This window comes from Psittacula echo (assembly GCF_963264785.1).
Source record: "Psittacula echo genome assembly, chromosome: 12".
NCBI classification, from domain to species: Eukaryota; Metazoa; Chordata; class Aves; order Psittaciformes; family Psittacidae; genus Psittacula; species Psittacula echo.
The window spans coordinates 12,276,304-12,295,784 of record NC_137747.1 but is presented as its reverse complement, the minus strand read 5'-3'; the positions used below and the strand labels follow the sequence as shown (position 1 = coordinate 12,295,784).

At 43.3% G+C, this 19,481-nt stretch overlaps 1 protein-coding gene across 1 annotated transcript; it reads right to left on the bottom strand.

Annotated features, from left to right (window-relative positions):
- Positions 1-1,880: 1,880 nt before the first annotated feature.
- On the bottom strand, positions 1,881-14,757 carry EIF2S2 (eukaryotic translation initiation factor 2 subunit beta). The gene is made up of 9 exons (XM_080628050.1): positions 14,599-14,757; positions 9,914-10,094; positions 8,883-8,986; positions 7,543-7,678; positions 7,106-7,206; positions 6,565-6,713; positions 5,596-5,652; positions 4,196-4,281; positions 1,881-3,427 (listed from the first exon to the last, which is right to left on the bottom strand). The coding sequence occupies exons 1-9, from the start codon at positions 14,611-14,613 to the stop codon at positions 3,252-3,254; spliced, it is 1,005 nt and encodes a 334-aa protein (XP_080484176.1). The 5' UTR covers positions 14,614-14,757; the 3' UTR covers positions 1,881-3,251.
- Positions 14,758-19,481: the final 4,724 nt, after the last annotated feature.

The following is a 19,481-nucleotide window of genomic DNA, read 5'->3' as shown; positions in this document are numbered from 1 at the left end:
CTTGGGGGTGTTGGGTGAGGAGAAGCTCCCTATGACCCAGCTTCAGTGTGTGCTTGAGCCCAGAACCTCCCCGTGTGCTGGGCTGCAGCCCCAGAGCGTGAGGGAGGGGATCCTGCCCCTCTGCTGTGCTCTGGGGAGATCCCCCCTGCAGCCCTGATCCAGCTCTGGGGCAGCAGCACAAGAAAGACGTGGAGCTGCTGGAGTAAGCCCAGAGGCCACAAAGATGCTGCGAGGGCTGGAGCAGCTCTGCTCTGGAGCCAGGCTGAGAGAGCTGGGCTGGGTCAGCCTGGAGAAGAGAAGGCTCCTGAAGGGGAGACCTGAGAGCAGCTCCAGTGCCTAAAGGGGCTGCAGGAAACCTGGAGAGGGGCTTCGGACAAGGGCCTGTAGGGACAGGCCAAGGGGAATGGCTTTAACCTGCCAGAGGGGAGACTGAGATGAGCTCTTAGGCAGAAGCTCTTCCCTGTGAGGGTGCTGAGGCGCTGGCCCAGGGTGCCCAGAGAAGCTGTGGCTGCCCCATCCCTGGCAGTGTTCAAGGCCAGGTTGGACAGGGCTTGGAGCAACCTGGCCTAGTGGTAGGTGTTCCTGCCCGTGGCAGGGGTTGGAGCAAGATGGTCTTTAAGGTGCCTTCCAACCCAAAACATTTTATTCTATGGTATCAGTAAAGTTCAGGCTGACTGACAGCAAAATGACTTCCATATAATTCTCCTAGGACCTTCCATGAGAAGCCTCAGAATTTCTTTTGCATATTTTGGGCTGGAAAACATGAAAGAATAGACCTCTGATTCTATTTCTATGATTCTATGACCTGCCACAGCTTCAATTACTTAGATAAGATGTACGAGCACCCTGGCCATGGCAGGAGCCATGGAGAGGAGCGACACAACTGCATCACTGTGCTCTTTGTTAGCTCCCAAGCTCCTCCCCAACCATTCAAACACAAATTCCATTCTGCTCTGTGTTTCAGTACCTAAAAAAAATAAATCTGGCTCCCCCATCTCCATCAGTACCACACAGACAATTTTCAGCTCACAAAGCATGGAGGAACGCAGTTTGCCTGCCTCCAAATACATGCCTGTATGCAGATCCAAGGCAGACAAAGCTACCACCTTATTCTGGTAAAGACTCCAGCCTTAGCTGCTTACTTAAGATTCCACTTAGGTACAAAACCCTATTACCTCTGAACACACAACTGCACTTCAAACTTACACCACCCTTACAAGCAGCAAGAAGTGCCTGTGTTCACACCACCCTTGTGGCAAATTATATCCACTCTGAATGTGGGCTGGAAGGTAATTTAAAAACATTAAAACCAAATCAACTCTACTCCTAAACACAGAACTTCTCATGCATCAGTGAGGTTATTCCACATCATTAAGAGTCTACAGCTCAGGATGTTGCACTCAATACTTAGTCATCTAAACCTTAAGGATTTCACGCAGACTCAAAACACATCTTGAAGATATACCTATAAAGCTCCTTTGTGAGCCAGGAATGCTCACAGGTGCTCACAGGGTTGCACATTTATTGATTTATTAACTTCATCTTTTGATCCAAATATACTTGTAGTCAAACTTCATATTTAATGCACTAAACTACAGCATAGCCATAACCTTCTACAGTATGTTAAAGGTATGTGACCCAGGAAAAAGCAAGCATTTAAAAACAAAGTACCATTGGCCTCAGCTATTTTCAGTGTGTCCCAACAGCAAGTCACCGGAACGAAAAGGCAACTAGCATTTCTCCAAATGGTTTTACTTCCAACAGGAGAATGCCTATTTGCTAGAGAAAAAACAATACAACAATGTTACAAGAGGCACTGATCCTGGCTTTATTCACTTAAAGATACATCCAACATTAGTCATAGCTCACTTGAAATTCAAAATGCTTTTAAGAAACCAACCATAAATCCTTGATTTTTGCCTTACAGTGCTGTCAGGTTTTCAAATAGCAAGTAGATGACTTCCCGGCAAGACTGTGTTCTGTATTAACATACATACAAAGACTGAAACTTGGTAGAAACCCTTCAGTTTCTGATACTTGATGAAATGCATTCAGCATGATGACCGTTTTCTCTGGGGAGGCTACTCTGCTTACCTGCAGGGATGGGTGCCCAGGGTCCTGAGCTACTACACCATATCCTTGGCAATTCTAATGAAAACTGTCCCACTCAGGGTACTCAAGAGGGACCCTCCTCCCTGGTTGCACCTTTGTACTTGGCAGCTGTAACAAAATGTCTACAGCACTAGAAAAAACTAGTTAGGACGGCACTGGGCATGTCCTCTAGAAGTAGTGATAGTGGCTGCTAGCAAAGAGAAGTGCACGATAGGAGCGAGAAGCATAACGTGTTAGTTTACAAATCAAACTACTTGGCAGTATCTTCTGTAAATTCAAGATTAATGTAAGACAGTGTGCTGCAGCCATCATAAAATGATGTTACTGATATTTAAGGTTTTTTGCTGCATTTAGTTAAGATTCTTTTTAAAGTGAAGAGTGCAGGACTTAAGAAATAGAAACACTTCTTCTCTATTAGAAATTGCAAAATTGAGTACTATGACACTATGAAAGCTTACAGTACAGTTCAATTCTGTTAAAATTCAGCATCAATACGGTGTCTGAACTATTTCAGAGCTACATTCTGCCTGATTAAGCAGTTATCAACAAGTCCTGGTGTCACTTTTTGTGCAAAATGCATCCCCTATAAATGTGGCTATAAAAGCATGAGCAGTTCTCTCATGCTGGTGTCTCACCCCTGTGATTTTCTCTGACTGGTTTCTCTCTTTAATGACAAGCCTAAACTAAAAATAAGCTTGTTATGTAAAAGCAAAATAACCTTTGTCTTAAACTTTATTCTGGGTCTTGGACATAGTTCAGTGATATGATCTGCAGAACAACATGCCAACCATTCCCATGAGCTGTTTAAAAGAGGAAACTGAAGGAAAAATCCAAATCATAGACACTCACTGTTATAGTATCTTTAATTTATCTCGTGTTTTACAGAACTCTGAATGGATTAAAAAGCACCTCCTTTCCCACCACGTTCCTTACAGTTGGTAAAATATATTCAATGAGCAAACGCATGTGAACAGCTTGAGGATCTGCATCTTGCAGGGATTTCACAGACCAATCAAAAGCCAAATTTCTTGTAGTTTTTACAATCTTGTTTTAATACAATGGTAAATCCATTCCGATTGTAAACCTGTCCAGTCATATCTCCCCAGAACACTTTGCAAAATCCAGTGTTGATTAGCAAACTAGTTAGCTTTGGCACGGAGCTGTGCTCTCTTGCCTGTGACAGCCTGGAAACCAGTTTTGATGCTGGCGACGGAGCAGCGAGAGTGGCAGGTCTCACACTGCAAGAAATATAATCTGGTGTCCTTCTGCAGGATTGTGTCTGGTGACCGACACGTATGACAGGTGACATACTCCTCTGTAGAAAAGGAATTGAGTGGCAGTTAAAAGATCATGCATTGTCAGCAGACAAGTCACCACTTCTTCAGCCTTTAGTTTAGCAGTTGCCTTGAAAGGCTGTTCAAGTGCATTTACTTAGAAGTGGCTTACTATGAAAACCACAGAGGCTGAGGCAACCTAAAAATTCCCTTTAGTTCCCAAGTTAATAAAGACTAGGTTTCAGATGGAACATTAAGGGCTGACACTGGTGCTCTAAAAACAACCACCACAAGTTAAGATTTCCCACTGGCGTTCCATAACTTCCTCTGCTGAAACAGCAACTCTGGGACAGACAGAACATTAAAGAAGTACATTTTGTTACGTATAATCTGTAGTACTTTGAACAGCAGTCTGTGACAGGCACAATGTATTTGTTAATTAGTGTGTACAACAAATTAAAATTAAATTAAACATTTCAGGAACACAAAATTAACATTAAAATTAACAATCACTGTTTTCCATAGTCCTCAACGCAAAGAAATGATAATCAGGAGCAAACAAGCCATTCCCAAACGCTCTTACTGTTTTCCTTGGTATGTTTTAGTGCCAGGACAGAGTACAACCTATGTGCTTATTAGAACCAGGGTAGAACCACCTGTACTTGCATTATTCCATTATAAAGCTGCAACAAAGTTGTAGCTTCTTAGCACAGAACTTCCACAGTATTCACACACACATGGGCCATACACAGGCCACTGGTCATCAAAAAGGCTGAGAAATCAGTAACGGATAAAGGAGTTCTACTTACTGATATATCTTCTCAAGACATTTTCTATCTGTTTTTGCTGGAATCTTCCTTTGATTACAAGTTGGTTGTTACCATCTATTGAGCCACTAATTTGAAAGAAAAATCAACTACTTAATTTGCAGAAGATGTCAAGCAATAAAAGAAGTCACGAAGCAAGTGTAAAACAACATGAAGCAAGATAATGATGCATTCTTCAAGGTAAGAGTAAGCCAGAATTACTTTGGGGAAAAAATGCAACATTCTGAAGGCACTTAAAAGCCCACAGGAAGTTTTGCCTAAGTAAAGGATGCTGGGGAGGGACTATTCATCAGGGACTGTAGTGACAGGACAAGGGGTAACGGGTTCAAACTGAAACAGGGGAAGTTTAGATTGGATCTAAGGAAGAAATTCTTTACTGAGAGGGTGGTGAGGCACTGGAATGGGTTGCCCAGGGAGGTTGTGAATGCTCCATCCTTGGCGGTGTTCAAGGCCAGGTTGGATGAGGCCTTGGGTGACATGGTTTAGTGTGGGGTGTCCCCGCCCATGGCAGGGGGTTGGAACTGGATGATCTTAAGGTCCTTTCCAACCCTAACTATTCTATGATTCTATAACCCTCACTGCAGTAAAGGCAAACTCCAGCAGACATCAGCCCCATAGTTAACCAAATCAGAAGAGTTTTACAGAACTGGAAATTAATACCTGCTTATCTCATAGAAGTGATCAAGACAACCCCCTAGAGTAAGGTTAATACTAATAGTAAGACCCTCTTCTAGCCATTTGGATGTAGTAAGTTCAATGTTTTCTCATTTTATGGTTTCTAAGTTTTTAAGTCATCTGGAGCTGAAGATACCCCAAAGCCCAATCAAATGGGCATTTGTTATATATACATTGCAATCAGACTCCTTGATTCTCTGTACCTACATATAACAACACTGTAGTCTACAACAGAGCAATGATTAGACAACCAGAAAGTATACCACCACAGCATGAGATCTTCAATGAAGTTTAACTTCATTTAACTGCAGCATTAGACAGAGTAACTAGTAATAGGCCCACAAGACCCACTGTTAGGCAGTCAGGAATTCTCTCTTCCTTAGCTACCCATCATCTGCGTTAGGTTGAAACGAGCCACAGAGACATCCTCAAGAACTGTGACAAACAGCTCTGCTATCACAGCATCTTTGAGAAAGGTCCCAAAGAGGGAATTCAAAGCCTTATCCAGACTGTTCCCTGGGACTTAATAGTTTCATCTGTACCTCTTCCCTAAGATAGAAAGCACAGCACACTCAGCATAGCATCTAAGTGCAGGGAAGAAAAGCCTGATGTTCAAGTACATATAGAGATCTAAACTCAAGAGAATGTCGGCCATGCTGCCCCTGTTTCCGACATGCACAAGCACATATGCAGCCCAGTAGCCTTACCTTGTACCCAATTCTGCCAACAAAAATGCCAGGAGATGTTTTGGCTGACGATGTAATCTAAAAATAAAGTAAGAATATGTTTAACCTTCCCCTTCCAGAGAAAGCTGGTATTTATACAGCACTGGCAGGCTAAAATGACCTTAAATTATCAAATTTAAATGGCCAGAAGGCCTGCACCAAAGAGCATAGGCAGACAATGACTGTGAAAGCTGAACAGTCCACAATAAAAAAACACCACCATCACCTCCCACACCAAACTCACAATTGCAGTAACTACTGAAAGTAAGTTTTCTAGTTGAGATTTTTCCATTTTTACTCTCCAGTCCCCTTGCCATTCCCTGAAACAAGTACTACTAGCTACCCTTAAAAATTCACTTTAGTGTACTACCTAGCTCTTCAGTATGATTTTCCCAGGACTGTTTTCTAGCACACTTATGAAACAAAACCAGTATGGATTCCTGTAAGTACCCACCAAGAACAGAACTGCCTTCACAAGAAATAATTAAGACATAGAAAGCACTGCAGAAAGCAGTGGCGGGGGGGGGGAGGGTGGGGGGGAGAAGGGGCAAATACTGATTTCCATAGCATTTACCGAGAGAAAAGTATTTGGAGCCGGCTCAAATCGAAGAATTTTCCCACCCTCTTGCCCAAGACTTGCAAATAAGTATCAGCTACACTTGATAGGAGGCAGTGAAATCACAAAAGATTTAGTTTCAGTCCATGAGGCCAGTGTAGCAAGTCTACCATTTTCATGATAGAAGCATAAAATAAGAAATTATCCAATAAACCATCTTCATAAATATCTTCTCACAGAGAAATGCAGAGGCAATATGCAGTATGACTGAAATTACTGTCAGCTTACATCTGGTTTGCCATTCTTTGGCCAGAAAACATGCACTCAACACAACAGCCAACAGCACAGAAAAGTGTGTTTATCTGCTACTCCTGGGAGTAAAAGGGGAAACTTACAGTTTGCAGATATCTGTAAAGTTGACAAAAGATGTTTTCTTGGTCCCTACTCTTACAACCTGCGGAGGCTTCATGACAAATTTCCGCTTTTCTCCAGCTACCATATCCGGGTTTTTTTCCCGCATGATGTTAAATACTCTATTGAGCAGCTGCCAAAAGAGGGATTCACATCAAGATGAGTATCTTGTAGTTCTCAAATCAAGCACATCACTTCTAAAAAACCACCTGAAACAGTGTTCACAATGAGTATTAGACTGTCTTTGCCCATTAGCATTTCCCCACATGCTTTTTAACACACACTTCAAATTGTTCTGATAAATGCAAAACATAAAAGCTGTTTTCCCAAGTGCTTACTTCGTATCTACAAGTACCTCAGCCTATTAGCAGAGGTGTTTTACCTATCACTAATATTGCCCTATACAAAAATTAACTGTGATATGAGCTTCTGACTACAAGTCCTTTAAGTTAGAAATAGGACATGAGCATAAGGCTCTGCTCTACCTTTGCACATCAATGTAGAAAAAAGACTTTTGAACACTACCTCATCATATGTGTAGTCTCTTTCTGAGCCTGCCCATGCAGGTCCTGACTGAAGGCTAAAAGAAATTCCATCATCTTTTTTGCTATCTTCATCCTCAAAAGCTGTAAAAGAAAGTTGTTTGGTATTCATTAACAAGAAAAGAAAGGAGAAAAGAAACATTCTTTAACCTCCTGCTTACACCATTTCTAAAGGAACTTTGATGTTGAAGATTCCACTACAGTGTGGATGCAAGTCTTCTCTGTCTGCCTACTTCTGACACCAGCAGTTACAGAAAATTTATACAGTGCTTTTATAGATCATTTTTCTCATAAATGTAGTGGGTACAGGTAATAAAACAAATTTTGAAACAAAAAAGGCACTTTAACAGAACTTAATTCACCTAAAACACAGACTATGCTTCACTTTCAACATCCCACTGAGCTAGATTACACTTTTACCTTCATCCTTCTCCATTATCTCATCTTCATCTGGAAACTTCACATTCTTCTTCTTCTTCTTTTTATTGCCCAGCATGATATCAAGGTCATCTTCAGGTTCTACTGCCTCTGGCGCATCTCCTTCAATTTTCAAGTCCTGCAAAGAAACAGTACCACTATAGTTCACAGTATTAAGACAAAAATTTTAGTTGTACAGCATTAGAAATAATACTAGCAGCACACTATATTAGAAAAGTACTAATAATAGCTACCACAATCCTGACACTACTGCACTACAACTATGAAGCAGGGCCAGATTTTTATCTTCTGATCTAACTTTTGGCAGGTCAACAAGGTCATGCTATACTTACCTAGAGGCATCAGCCATTTTAGGGCATAAGAGAACAAAACACTCCACATGCTACGCAGTAAGGTAAGGCACACCTGTGCTACTACCTGCAGCTAGTCCAACTTGTTATCATAATTCTGCACATGTACAGAACTCAGAGCAAGTATTTTGTCTGTCTGGAGCAGATCAGAGAGACATTTTCTTCCCCAAAAGGCAGAATCTAAAGAAGAGGTTTACATATAACATTTTGCTGTCCTCTTGCTCCCTGGGCTTGCTGAGTACACTGACACATGGTACAAAAACACAATCTGGAACAAAACTTGGGAAGAGTAAAAATATCTCATACACCTTCTGGAACACAGAACAGTTGCTAATCACTTCTAAAGAAAACACCAGAGTAAAACCAGATTTTTTAGCAGATATATACCCTTTATTTTTAAAGGGCTGGCCTTTAGAGGACGATTCTGAGCGTGCCTTCTAACATCCATTTACTTATCCCACCCCAAAGACAATTAACCTTGATGCTAGACAACACTTACTACAGATGACAGGGGAAGTTTAGATTGGATCTAAGGAAGAAATTCTTTACTGAGAGGGTGGTGAGGCACTGGAATGGGTTGCCCAGGGAGGTTGTGAATGCTCCATCCTTGGCGGTGTTCAAGGCCAGGTTGGATGAGGCCTTGGGTGACATGGTTTAGTGTGGGGTGTCCCTGCCCATGGCAGGGGGTTGGAACTGGATGATCTTAAGGTCCTTTCCAACCCTAACTACTCTATGATTCTATGAATTACTTGCTCATTGTGCAGATCAGTTAGGTTTTTTCACTCCCTGCAGGAGCAACTTGTTCAACAGAACCTACTACATACGAAAGACATGGAGAAATCCAAGTTTCGTCATTAACTGCACTAAGACACAATGACAGACTCAGAACAGCTACTGCACTGCCAATCCTGAGAAAATGAAACCAAGAAAGTTTTCAGCCACAGAGGAGATGGCCTAGTTATAAAAACAAACCTTTACACCTTCTTCTGCTTCATCTATATCAAATATCTTTTTTGTTTTTTTCTTCTTTTTCTTTTGATTGAAGAAGTTTAAATCATCCAGATCATCTGTTGCATCTAAAAAACAGGATTGCCAAAAGAAGTGTAACTGCAGGAACAGTTCAGGCATTAAGGATTTAATTTACATCCAAATGTTCAAAACATTACAGTAAGTCATAAGCAATGGTCTGTAGCCCTTATAGATATCCTTCAGGTTTTAAAGAGGTCATTCCATCTACCCCCAAATACCTCAATGCTATTTTACAGTTTTTGCATCTGCTAAGTGTATTTTTGTACTTTTTTGTAAAGCGCTTAATCCTTCTTTCTGCTGTACAAGAGAAACCAGTTACTCGACATTACAGTAGAGAAGCCTGAAAGAAAAGGAAACTATAGGAGGAATGTACAGTTTCTCTGATCTACTGTAGGAGCCAGTTTTACCAACAAACTGGATTTAAGTTAACAGCAATCCCTGAATCAGGTCATCTTAAGTGACACTGGCCTCAATTTAAAAAGCAAGGTTATATCCACAGTCACAAGCTTATTTTCTCAAATTCCAAAGAACACACTAGTTATCACATTCACAGTCATCCAAAAACCAGAAACTCTTCTAACCATGTTTCTGTCACCCACACTATTGCTAAATTGTTCAAATGAAAACCCACTGTAATTGTGGAATTACTGCTACAAACTGCAAGTAGAAGATGTAAAACTTCATGCTAACTATTTTAGCGATTCTCTTTTCATTGCCTCACACAAAAAGCTGTTTGAGTGAGGACAGTGGAATTTTTGGAAAGCACTGGTAGGTTGCTGGATGCCTGTGAGCGTGATTTCAATCAGGAAAGAAATACACCCTCCAAATAGGCAGCAGGGTATTTATTACTCAAGCCTCTAAAAACTACAACCCCAGCATTATACACTGGGATGCCCAATTCTTGAACTGGGGCTCATAGTCTCAAAATACAGAAGCACTACTTTTGAGAGTTTATCTATGTGGATTCACTTCACCTTTCTTCCTGCTGTCTTCTTCGTCTGCTTCAATATCTTTGTCTTCTGTTGGCTCTGGTTCAACTTCTTTTGTTTCTGACTGCTGAGTCTCTTCCGCCTGCGTATCCCCTCCTTCCTCATCCAACATAAAGGGCTTCTTCTTTTTCTTCTTCTTCTTGCTCATAGTGGGATCGAAAATCATCTGTAAAAGTCAAGAGTTCCTTAGCAGCGTAATAATAATCACCTACCATTTAATATTTACAACACCTTTAAGTTTCTCTCATTCCTTCAGTTACCCAAACTGTTTCTTGGCTTCAGTCCCCACCAGGGACTTTTCTAGAGCTGTAACAACGAAATACAAATTAGTTGACTCAAACCAGTGATTAGAGACTTCTTTAGAAACATCACAGACCCCTCCCAAGGTATAACTGATGTGAACAGTTAACAAGAAAAGGCTGCTTGACAGAGTAGAGCTTCTGCTACTTTTCCTATGATAGTCCAAGTTTCCTGCCATCTACTCACTAGCTCAGCTGAAAACATATTAAAGTCTTTGACAGACTAGTTACCAACTATTTCTACATTTTACTACCACTATGGACTCAAGTTTTAACGTAAGACTGTGCCAAGCAATCACTGAACCACTCAGCATTAGGAAAAACTTCAAGCACATCTATACCCCTAGAGCCTGAAAAACCCAGAAAGGGATGGTGATACAGCAAGACCTGTATTGGCTCTCAGTGCTATGAAGTAGCAAAGGTCTCATTGTTTTCCCCCACAGGTGGGAAACAATCTCAGATCAAGTGATTAAAAGCTGTTAATGAGTTCTGTAGCCAGTGAAGCAGCTTCACTCAGCTAGTCTGACTGTGAAGAAGACATTAACCCCAAGGCTCACTTTTAACCTACTCATCACCTGCAGACCTGGATATTTTAACACATGAGCAATTCAGTTTTCCAACACAGGAACTTTTTGTACTTTTTTTCCACTTAAGATGCAAGTCTGACATCATAGCCATTGGTCAGCTTTGTTACATACATCTGGCCATATTTTCACACCACAGTATATATTTAACACATTAAACCATTTTAGAGACTTTAATGAGACTCTTTCTCCAGTTTTTTCTTATCAAGTAATTGAAGAGTGTTCTCAGAGACAGTTAAAATTCAGCATCACAAATACCCTCACTCCTGAAAATACCACCACTTCATCAGAGGAGCAGCTCTCCAACTTCTTGGTTTGTTGCACCCTGCCAGCCTGGCAGTTTCCTTCCCCACACAAAGCAATCTTTTCCTCACACCTGTCATTCTCCTATATATGGTATTCTAGTGATATTCTTCCAATTTTCTGAAACTTATATGTTTCACAAAGGCTCTGTTCAAGGCAGTAAACTGCACCTATGGGTGTATGAAGCACAGCATCATGGGACACTGACGCTTGAGGCATTCAAACTGCTGAGTGTTTTTAGTGGGACAAACTGTGCTAGAATGATTTTCAAAGCAGTTCTGCCAGAGGGTTCCCCCTACTGCTCAGACAGATCACGTATGAATCATGCTCTTCTAATGCAGAGTAATCAAAGAATATGCACAACCGGTTACACTGTCTGCTGCCTTCCCCTTGTAACCTCCACAGTCTGCTGAAACAGAAGGAAAGCTGCCTGCACCAGCAAGAGTCCACAGCCTTGGGAACACGCACATGAGCCCCACTTTCAAAATCATGACTCATTTCAAGGAAGCTTTGCAAGACTACGAAGAGTTTCATGTTTGCTTAGCCACATGAGAACATGTAAGATTATGCTTAGATCTTAATGTCTGAGAAGCAATCAGCCCACCAGCCCCAAATCACTCTTCTCTGTGAAGAGAAAAACATCTTTCATTCTGAACCACCATAAAGCATATCTTGCATCTACGAGAGGCAGACTTTGTCTTCAGTAGTACCACACCTGAAGTAACCTGAAGTTAGCACACAAGGACAACTTCCGGATGCAGGAAATAGTTATAATGCCAAAAAAACAATGTAGCTGGCCTTGAAAAGTGCACTGCTCTGAAGGTCCACTCCATCCAGTCAGGTCAAGATCAAGCTTCTGCACCTAAGACCTAGTCATCATATGGTAACTGCTCTCAGGAAACTAATTTAAGAGTTCCACAACCTGAGAAGGAGGTCTGTGTTCATCAAGGCCTTCAATGAAAACAAAGTAGGGGTCTTGGGTCACACACACTTTATTAAATCATGATATAAACTAACCAGCCTGATAACCAGACTAGTCTGTGGTTTGCCTTTCTGACAGACATGTCACAGATTTCTTTGTTCCTTGTCTCTGTGCAGTATGTTTGATGAGTCGAAGCATTATGATACCATTTAAGCACTGAAAAACTGTAGAAAGTTGCAGGCCCTCTGCTGAAAGGCCTGTAGCTCCCAACTCAAACACACCAAACCCATGCTTTTCCTGGGCAGACACAGTTACAAATTTCATTCCTGTTTCTGCCCTCAAAGCCAAATTCCTATACAGGGTCTTCTGTAGACCACACAGTCCCTTCTCATATCCAGCTCTACATATGCCTACTCCTTATTCCAAATGCCTACACAGTCAAAATCCCAACTTAGAATCATAGAATAGTTAGGGTTGGAAAGGACCTTAAGATCATCTAGTTCCAGCCTCCCTGCCACAGGCAGGGACACCTCACAGTAAATCCCATTTCATGAGTCTGAACAACCATGCATGTCTACAGGCAAGTCTACAAAGCAGACAGCGACTCTGCACTGATCAAGTTAGTTCAGGTATCCTTACACTACGCTGACTGGATGTCTACGATAGAGTGCAAAGTTATTAAGACAAATTAAGACCCAAACCCTCTGGCTGCTCAAAACAACAGCATTATTCACTATTATTTCCTGAAGCTTCAGGAAACTACAGGGCAAGAACTTCTAGATATCTAGTAGGATTTTTAACAAACCAAATAGGGCGTGTATTGCCTCTTCCGTGCCACACCTGGATAGTAGAGGTTTATACCAGGGAGCCTTGTACACACCTCTGAAAATTTTAAGCTATAGTTCAGTGCAACAGAACAAGGTTTTGAAACATCTATACCAGTTCAAGGTGCAAGTTTGTTTTCATGTGTCTTCACCATCCTCAACCTTACAGGCCAGTTGGCTTTAAAGTTTCACCAGCTTAATGTCAGTAACAAACTATTTGGCTTTTAAGAACCCAAGATACAGAAGTTCCAGAAGGCCTATGCACTTACACATATATTAGCCAGAAGAACTAAGAGCAACACTTCAACTATGATATCTGCTACCAATTTTGCTCTGTCAGACTGCTACATAAGCAATCCAGAGATGTAACTTTACTAACAGTGTTCGAGGCCAGGTTGGATGGGTCTCTGAGCAACCTGGTCTAGTGGAAGGTGTCCCTGCCTGTGGAAGAGGGCTGGCACTGGATAAGCTTTAAGGTCCCTTCCAACCACAACCTTTCTATGATTCTATACTAGGTATTCCTGATGACACCTCAATGTCAGAACAAATGCATTATGCAAGAAAAATTATTTCCTGACACTTAAACTAAATCCAAACCAGAAACTAGATGAACTTCTTCATGGACCTATTATCACCCCGGACAGAAAGCATCTGATGCAAGGATTCCTGCGTCTTAATTTCCAGAACCAGAGTGCAACCTAGGAATTAGAACTGCAGTTCCAAGGACACAACTAGGCATAAAAATGCTGTACATTCATTCTAGATGCTAAGGCAGCTGAGTAAGTCAGTCCCAGCTACCATTAAAGTAATTATTACACTAGTTCTCCTTTATTATGTAGGACAAACCATGACTTGCCTGTGTCAAAGGCTAGAGCGATCACTTTGCTCAGAAGGAAACAAGCCACACAGGTACAGAACAACACGAGAAAGAAGATACAAGAACAACAGCCATCTCATTCCAGTTTCCCACACACTATACAGTCATCCAGCCAGCGTGCTTATAGCCTCATACACGTAAAGCTTTCCCTTTCCCCGCAAGAGCAATAGAAACGAGGTTAGTAAAGGTGCCAACATCTACAACACTTGGAAGATTTCTCAGAGACTGATGCATTTACTTCCCTGGAAGTGGGCCTAAGCAAACACCCTCAGATGCAGAAAACCAAGTTACCGTTTGTTAAAAAGTAGGTGTTTAGCTCTCAGGGTTAAAACACAAGATATTAAAACTCCAAATAGTGGCAAGTAAGCTGACTAAATGCCATGTATCGCTAAAAGTCCGCGAAACATGCTGAAGAAGGAGTGGCGGGGAACCTGCCTTCCTCCCCGGCCCTCGCCCCGCAGAGACGGCCTCCAGCAGAACTCGGGGACCTCCCGGCGGGCTTGGGGCCTCCGCACGACCCGCGGAGAAAGGCCACACCCGCGGCCAGAGGGGATCCGCAGCGAGCTGAAGCCGGGAGGACCCGGGGAAGGCGCCAGCCCCGCACCCAGCCCAGCCTCAGCCCCCTCTGCTCGGGGCCGGCAGCTTCAGTGGCAGCGGCCGTCGCCTCCCGGTGGGTCTGCGGGACCCGCACACGGCCGCCCTCCCGAGCTCCCGGGAGCCGGCTCTGCACCAGGGGCGGAGGCCGCGTTCGCTTGCCGGGTGCAGGCCTCAGGCCCGGTCGCCCACATGGCGGCGGCCTCGGCCGCGGCGCAGGCCTCGGGACCGGCTCCCCCGACGGCGGTGGTGGCTGTCGGGTCTCACCTCGTCACCCGACATGGCTGCGGCCTGGCGCTGAGCGGGGCACGGGGAACAGGCGGAGCGGAGCAGCAAGCGCCCGAAGATCAGCCGTTACCCGCGACCGCCGCGCTCGCCTCTTGCATCAGCGCCCCCCTCCCCCGCCGCCCGCGCCTGCGCGCCCGCCGCGGCGCCTCGTGGGAGTTGTCGTTCCCGGGCTGCGCCTGCGCCGCTACCCGGATCCGTGAGGCGGCGGCTGAGACCCGGGTCCGTCCCGGCCATCGCTGCTGTTAGGCAGCTCGGCGCTCTGCAGCCAGCGCGGCTGATTCCATAGGTACCTCCGTCCGGCCCGTTCGTCGGCGGCAGGCTCCGGGGGCAGTCGGATAGCGGCCGTCGCGACCGTGGGTGCTGGGGGGGTTGGGGAGCAGCGACGGCAGGACCCTCAAGAAGTAGTGTGCCCTGAAGGAGTCCTTGCTGTTCACAGGGCGTCTCTTCCCGCTGTTTCTCGGGCCCAGGAAGAGCATCTTTCCCAGCTTTATGGCATACAAAAGCATGAAGGGGAAAGGAGGAATGAGAAAATGACCGGGCAGGGGCAAGGAGGAGAACTGGGTGGTGGCTTCTATCCGAGTAGGGGAGAAGTGCAGTACTGCTGTTTCCGTCATTGGAACAGCAGACCTACCCTGCTCCCTCAGAATCACAGGCTCCTTGGTTGAAGAAAGGACTTGAGGAGAGTGCCTGGTCCAGCCTGCTTGCTCAGGAGCTGTAGCCAGAACAGGTTGCTCAGGACCTTGTCCTGCTGGCTTTTGGGTAACTCCAAGGATGGGGACACCACAACCTGCTCCACCATCTACATGATGAAAATGGATCTTCTATAAGGAGAATTTCCTGTATTTCCACCTTGTCTGCTGCCCCTTGTCCTGTCATCCAGAAGAGTCCATCTCTGTCTACTTTATTTCCTTCTGTGTGCATTGATAAAAATCCCCTCAGCCTTTTGTATAGGTTTAACAGTCCAGGCTCTTGGCTTTTCACACATCAGATGCTGTAATCCCTTAGTCCTTCCTCCTCATTTATTTCCGTAGTGCTATATAATGCAAGAACATGGCACTAATATACCCCAGAATGACTTACCACAAAGTGTGTATTAAAATTCTGCTTCCCAACCAACTCTTTGAAATCAAAACGTCATCCATTTCATGCAAGACAGTGTTAAAGCAGAGACATCCATCCAAATATTGTTAGGGGGTGTTCTACATTTTAATAGTTCCAGAACTTTTGCATTCTTGGAGTTCTGTAACTTCCTATTGTGTGGTGTAAACTTGTACTATTCTTTTTACTAGTGGGAGATTTTGCATGCTATATAATTTAACTGTTAATCAGCTACAAGAAAAGAATGCCCATCTTGTCTATCCTTGGTCTTCCTTTCATCCACCTTTCTTGCTTGCCTCAGCTGAAAATGAGGACACCCAGCACACCATACACAAAGCCATCAGTTTAGAGACATAATAGCACCAGGACAGGGTCAGTTTAAGCTTTTCCTGGTATGACTACAATGCTTTTCTATTAAACCTCTGAAACACAAGTTCAAAAGGTTACCTTTCTTGCTTGCTTCAATACCAGCACGTTCCCCTGGGTATTTGCAGCATTTGTGTCTTTATGACTTGTGTTATGTTGCAGGGATACCATAGATTGCCAGGTACTGCAGGCAGCTCTTATTCAATGCTGTTGATAAATTGAGCAGACACATTTGGTGTTACTGTAACATTGAAGATGGTCTCCCACCAAATTCTTATTTATTTCTCTGCAAGTGTTTGCTTCAGCATCCCTGTCATATGAGACTGTTAACACTGAAACACTTCATTAGCATGAAGCTCATGGATTGGTAATGACCATACCTGCACTGACCTACCCACAGCCTGACACCCACCTCACCTCCAAGAGCTCACCCAGACCAGCCTCCTGTCCTGAGACAGGATAACCAAAATTTTATACCACCCCAATGTCATTTGTCTTAAAACCCACCATGGACAGAGATTCTCTCTGCAGCCTGTTCAAGTGCTGACAAAAACATGTCTTCATCTTCCTTGATGTGATTTAATCCAATGCCTGTTGTAGTATCCGCTGAGGATGCAGAAGTTCACTGTTCTGTGTGACAACCCACAGACCTTTGGAATATCTCTTTGCCCCTTCTTGTCTTGCCCCCACAGTCTTCTTTTTCAGAAGATGTAAATCCACCCCCTCCAACCTGTTTCACAAGAACATAATTTTTTGTTCATTTCTCATTTTCATTGCTATCTTCTGCGCCTCACTGACTTAAGTGTACTTAAGTGCAGTGCCCAATACTGGCCATAGTACTTTCATTGGATACCTTGGTGGTACCAAATAAAGCAGCATAATTCCCCCAATATCTCATCCATAACATATCTGTTTATACGTTCTAGAATAAACTTCACCATTTTCTTTGTCAGTAATACTTGGGGACCAAGTATTGGTGACAAATGCCCTGAGACACCTAGTGATCACAAACCCCAATATTTCCTCCTTTTGGGCTTCCTAATGTATAATACATAACATATAATGTTGTGCACATACATGATACACAATATTTGGAAAGTACCAAAGGAAGAGCTGGTGGGAGCTGCTGGAAGTGCTATCCTGGAGTTACGACCTGATCTTCAGGTAGAAACCAAAACACTGCCTTTGAAGCTCCTGGCTGTAGACACTGAAACATCAAAGGCATGCCTGGGAATCAAGTTCTATTGATTTTAACCCCTCCTCTGCTGACATTCAAGATGCAGAACTTCACTGTTCTATTTTCTTCTTTGCTTTCCTTGTGAATTAAATAAGTTCCAGAAATTTAAGAGTGCTGCTGCATTAGTTGTTAATTAGTTGTTACCAATTGCAACATTTGGCCAAGAACAGCTGTAACTAGTGTCTTTGATCTGATACTTGGGTAAAAAGTCCCACATGAGTTTTGGTTAAGAAGGCACAGTCTGGGTTAAAGGATTTGCAGAAACACATGGAGTCATGACATATTAAGAAAGAGGCATATGATGCAGTAGAACTTTAACTTTACTAACTAAAATTCAGATACTTAAAGCTCATAAATTGGGTGCACTGGAAGTTGTATGCAGTTCTCGAAGTTGGAGTCTGAAAGCGATGAGCAATCACAGCCTGACATGAATAAACTTCAGCTGCCACCCTGAACTGGGGGATGGCACAGTGAAAATCCCAGTCATGTGAAATACACTTGTGGAGGCTGTGGGGATGTCTTCCTCCTGAGTATTACCCACCCCTTCAGAAAAAGACCTTCTGAGTTTTCTTCTCTGTGTTCTGAGCCCTGCTGTAGAGCTCCCTGTGGTGCTGAAGCCATACTTTCACACTGTGTCAGAAACTGAAAACATTGATATCTATTTTGAGCGGCTATTACACACATAAACTATGAGTAAAGCATGAGCATCACGCATGGCTGTTTTGATCTGAGCTATGTTTGTGTGAGTTCCTGGGGAGCAGAAGGAAGGATTTCATTCTGGCTGCTGTCAGGTGGTGGCCAAACATCTCTTTTTGTACAGAGTGGAGTTCACTCTTCCATGGTGTTGGTGTGAGTCTGGGCACAATTTAAGCCTTATGTGAGCATTGAGTTTTAAAGTAGATTTTGCTTTATATTTTGTGTAAGACAATTTTTACTAAGTCTATGCATAGCACTGAATTCTGCTCTCAGCAAGTAATTTCATGTTAAAATGTCTAGTCTAAAGATTGTTGTGGAATAAGTGAATAAGCTGAGCTTAAACTCACTGACACAGGTTTAACCACTGCCCTTTGCTTGAGATAACCGTAAGATAGAATTGTAGCCCTATGTCCACCCAAAAAAAGTGAAACAACAGAAGAATCAGTGGAGATCTGGAGCAAAAAGGTCTGCGCTTTTAGGGAAGCCTGAAGAATGGATGATGTAGACTTGGTTTGGAGAAGTAGCTGTATGGAAAAGGACAGCTTTCTAGTAAGGCAGCCCAGGCAAACAGGACCCCTGTGACAAGGCGTCAGACAGAGGAAGTTTGCAGGACTTGATCACAGCCTGGGGGTGAGGACAGAGGAGGATCTGCATCCCAGCCAAAAGCCAAGCTGCCAGCTTGGGGATGGGGGTGATAAGAGTTCTGGAGAAGGAATAGTCAAAAGGGGAAGGGAGGATTTCAAACCCTCCCTGTGGCCTTGCCCTACACATCTGTTTGAAAAGGCAAATTTGCATTTTAGTCAGGCCATTCATACAGTGGTGAAAGCTCTTCTCAAAGGGATATAGCATTTGGTCAACATGCCTATTTTGGAGGCTTCTGCCAGCCCACACTCTAGCATCATTCAGGCTGAGTGCAAGTTCTCTTTCTGTCTTTCACCATGCTTTTATGTACTCAGTATGTGAATTCCTCAGTCACTTCAAAACCAGTGCCAAATCCATCTTTACTCCTCTTTGTCACAGGAAAACATAGCAGTGCTTAGGCTGCTGGTGTGGTAGATTCACTGATATTTTCTTCCTCATCTCTCTGCTGTTTCTTGTGCTTTTTCCTAATTTCTGTTATTAAATAATAAAATAGGTTCAACACTTGCTTTCTTTTGAGGCAAAGTGTTCAACAGTGTTTGGAGAGAAGGCATTTAAAATCACTTCCAGAGGACTCTTAGATCACTTATAAGGAAGTGGAATGTGCCGTAATTAGCCATCCTAAAATCCATTTTCCACTCAAAAAAATGATCCTGTATTGTTGCAAACTGGAATAAATAGTAGAATCACTCTCAAACAACCTAAAACAATTAAGAGAATGTTATGTTGCACTGGAGTTGTATGGAAATGCGCACAAAGGCAGAGCTTTGAGCCTCTTGGCAAACTTTTAAGCAGCGGGTTTCAATTAGGTAGTCACTTTTAGGCT